Here is a 1,508-nt window from a genome sequence, read left to right on the forward strand (position 1 = left end):
ATAAACAATTGTTTACCCATTCGCGGTGTGAACTTTTCTCCGAATTGTAATTGTGACGGCGGAACTTCCCTTATTCCGGCCTAGTGCCTTAACATCGCTGTCTTCACTTGGTTGTCGGTCGTATTCCCCCCGTCACGTGTTTGTTTTTTCTCCTGTTGTTTCCTTTGAGCACTTGTTTTTGCCTCTTTTTATTCGCCCCCTCCACTGCTGCATGGAAGCGCACCCATAACCTCAGAAGTCTACCGCTTGTGCCTCCCGTGAGGAGTTTTAATACATGTCTGCTACCGTGGGCCTCCGCCGTTACGTCACGTCTATTTTAAATGTTAGTCGGTTACGGCAAGAAGCTATACGAGGTTATGCGCTACGGCGGAGCGGTGCCTGCTTGAGCGGGCAGCTGAGGATATTCACCGATCATGTAAACGCTGATGCAGCTGTTTTAGTGTACTTCCACACCAATCGGTGTAAGCCGTGCATATCCATCACGCGGGCGTTAGAAGAAATGGAAACGGAGAAGGAACAGGGCGTCGTTTCCTCTTCCATTCCCCAATGTAGCTCATCACACGCTTATTCACAAGAGGATACGTTAGGACTAACGCAAAGGTTGCTGAGATTGTTGGGGATTACATTTGCGGATGTCGCGGTTTCTCCTGAGGCACTCGGTGTGCTGCGGGAGGGCGTCACTCGTGGCGTACGCATTATTTCAGTAGACACGGATGAGAATCCGGTAATTAGTGCGTTACACGATATACGCAGCGTTCCCACATTTGTGGCATATCGCTGTGGTCGCATTATTGGTCACTTGGAAGGGGCGAGCGAGCAGAAGCTGCAGGAACTCGTAAGTAAGTTGTTAGTAGAAGAGGGTGGGGCGACAAATTGATTATCGCAGGCAGACGCGTGATGATGAGAGGACACGCTGATGCAAATATGTCACGCAGTCAAAAACTTGGTCGATTTACGGATGACACTCAGAGGGAACCACGTGTGTGCACGTTGTTTTTTTTTAATCTTTTTTACTGTCGCTTATCGCTGATTTCCTTCGATGGGGGCTTTTTAACTTCTTCCCTTCTTCCTTTTTTCTTTGTTCAACCTCTGTTATGTATGTATGTATGTGTGTGTGTGTGTAGTAGTTCTCACCAATCGCTGAGTGCTTAGTGGTATATTACGGTAGTGTTGGGTGGCGTTGGCTCACCTAGTATAGGTTTGAGCTGAGTGAAGGAGAGGGAAAGGGAAGACCACACGTAAATACAAGAAAAAAGAAAGAGGTTCCCTCCTTTTCAGGGATAACAACAAAGGCGAAAGCGAAATATTTTGTTGTTGTCGTTGTTGCTCATTAGGACATCTCAAAAGAAAAAAGAAAGAGGCATTCTCCAATAAATCAGTATTAGTGTCGTTTTTTTCTCGTAGTCGGAAGTACCCTATACTCTGTGTAGCCTTGATTCAGTGATCAGAGTGAAAAGGATTAAAGAGACAAAGTTAAAGGGGGAGGAAAAGGGGAGCAAAAAAAAAAA

At 46.2% G+C, this 1,508-nt stretch overlaps 1 protein-coding gene across 1 annotated transcript; it reads left to right on the top strand.

Annotated features, from left to right (window-relative positions):
• Nucleotides 1-274: 274 nt before the first annotated feature.
• On the top strand, nucleotides 275-877 carry TEOVI_000162100 (thioredoxin, putative; the record flags this gene model as incomplete). Its single annotated transcript, XM_067224827.1, has 1 exon — nucleotides 275-877. One exon carries the CDS (start codon nucleotides 275-277, stop codon nucleotides 875-877), a length of 603 nt encoding a protein of 200 aa, XP_067080928.1.
• Between the last annotated feature and the right edge of the window lie 631 nt (nucleotides 878-1,508).

The sequence above is a fragment of the Trypanosoma equiperdum genome, assembly GCF_001457755.1.
Source record: "Trypanosoma equiperdum strain OVI genome assembly, contig: ctg_392, whole genome shotgun sequence".
Lineage (NCBI taxonomy): Eukaryota > Euglenozoa > Kinetoplastea > Trypanosomatida > Trypanosomatidae > Trypanosoma > Trypanosoma equiperdum.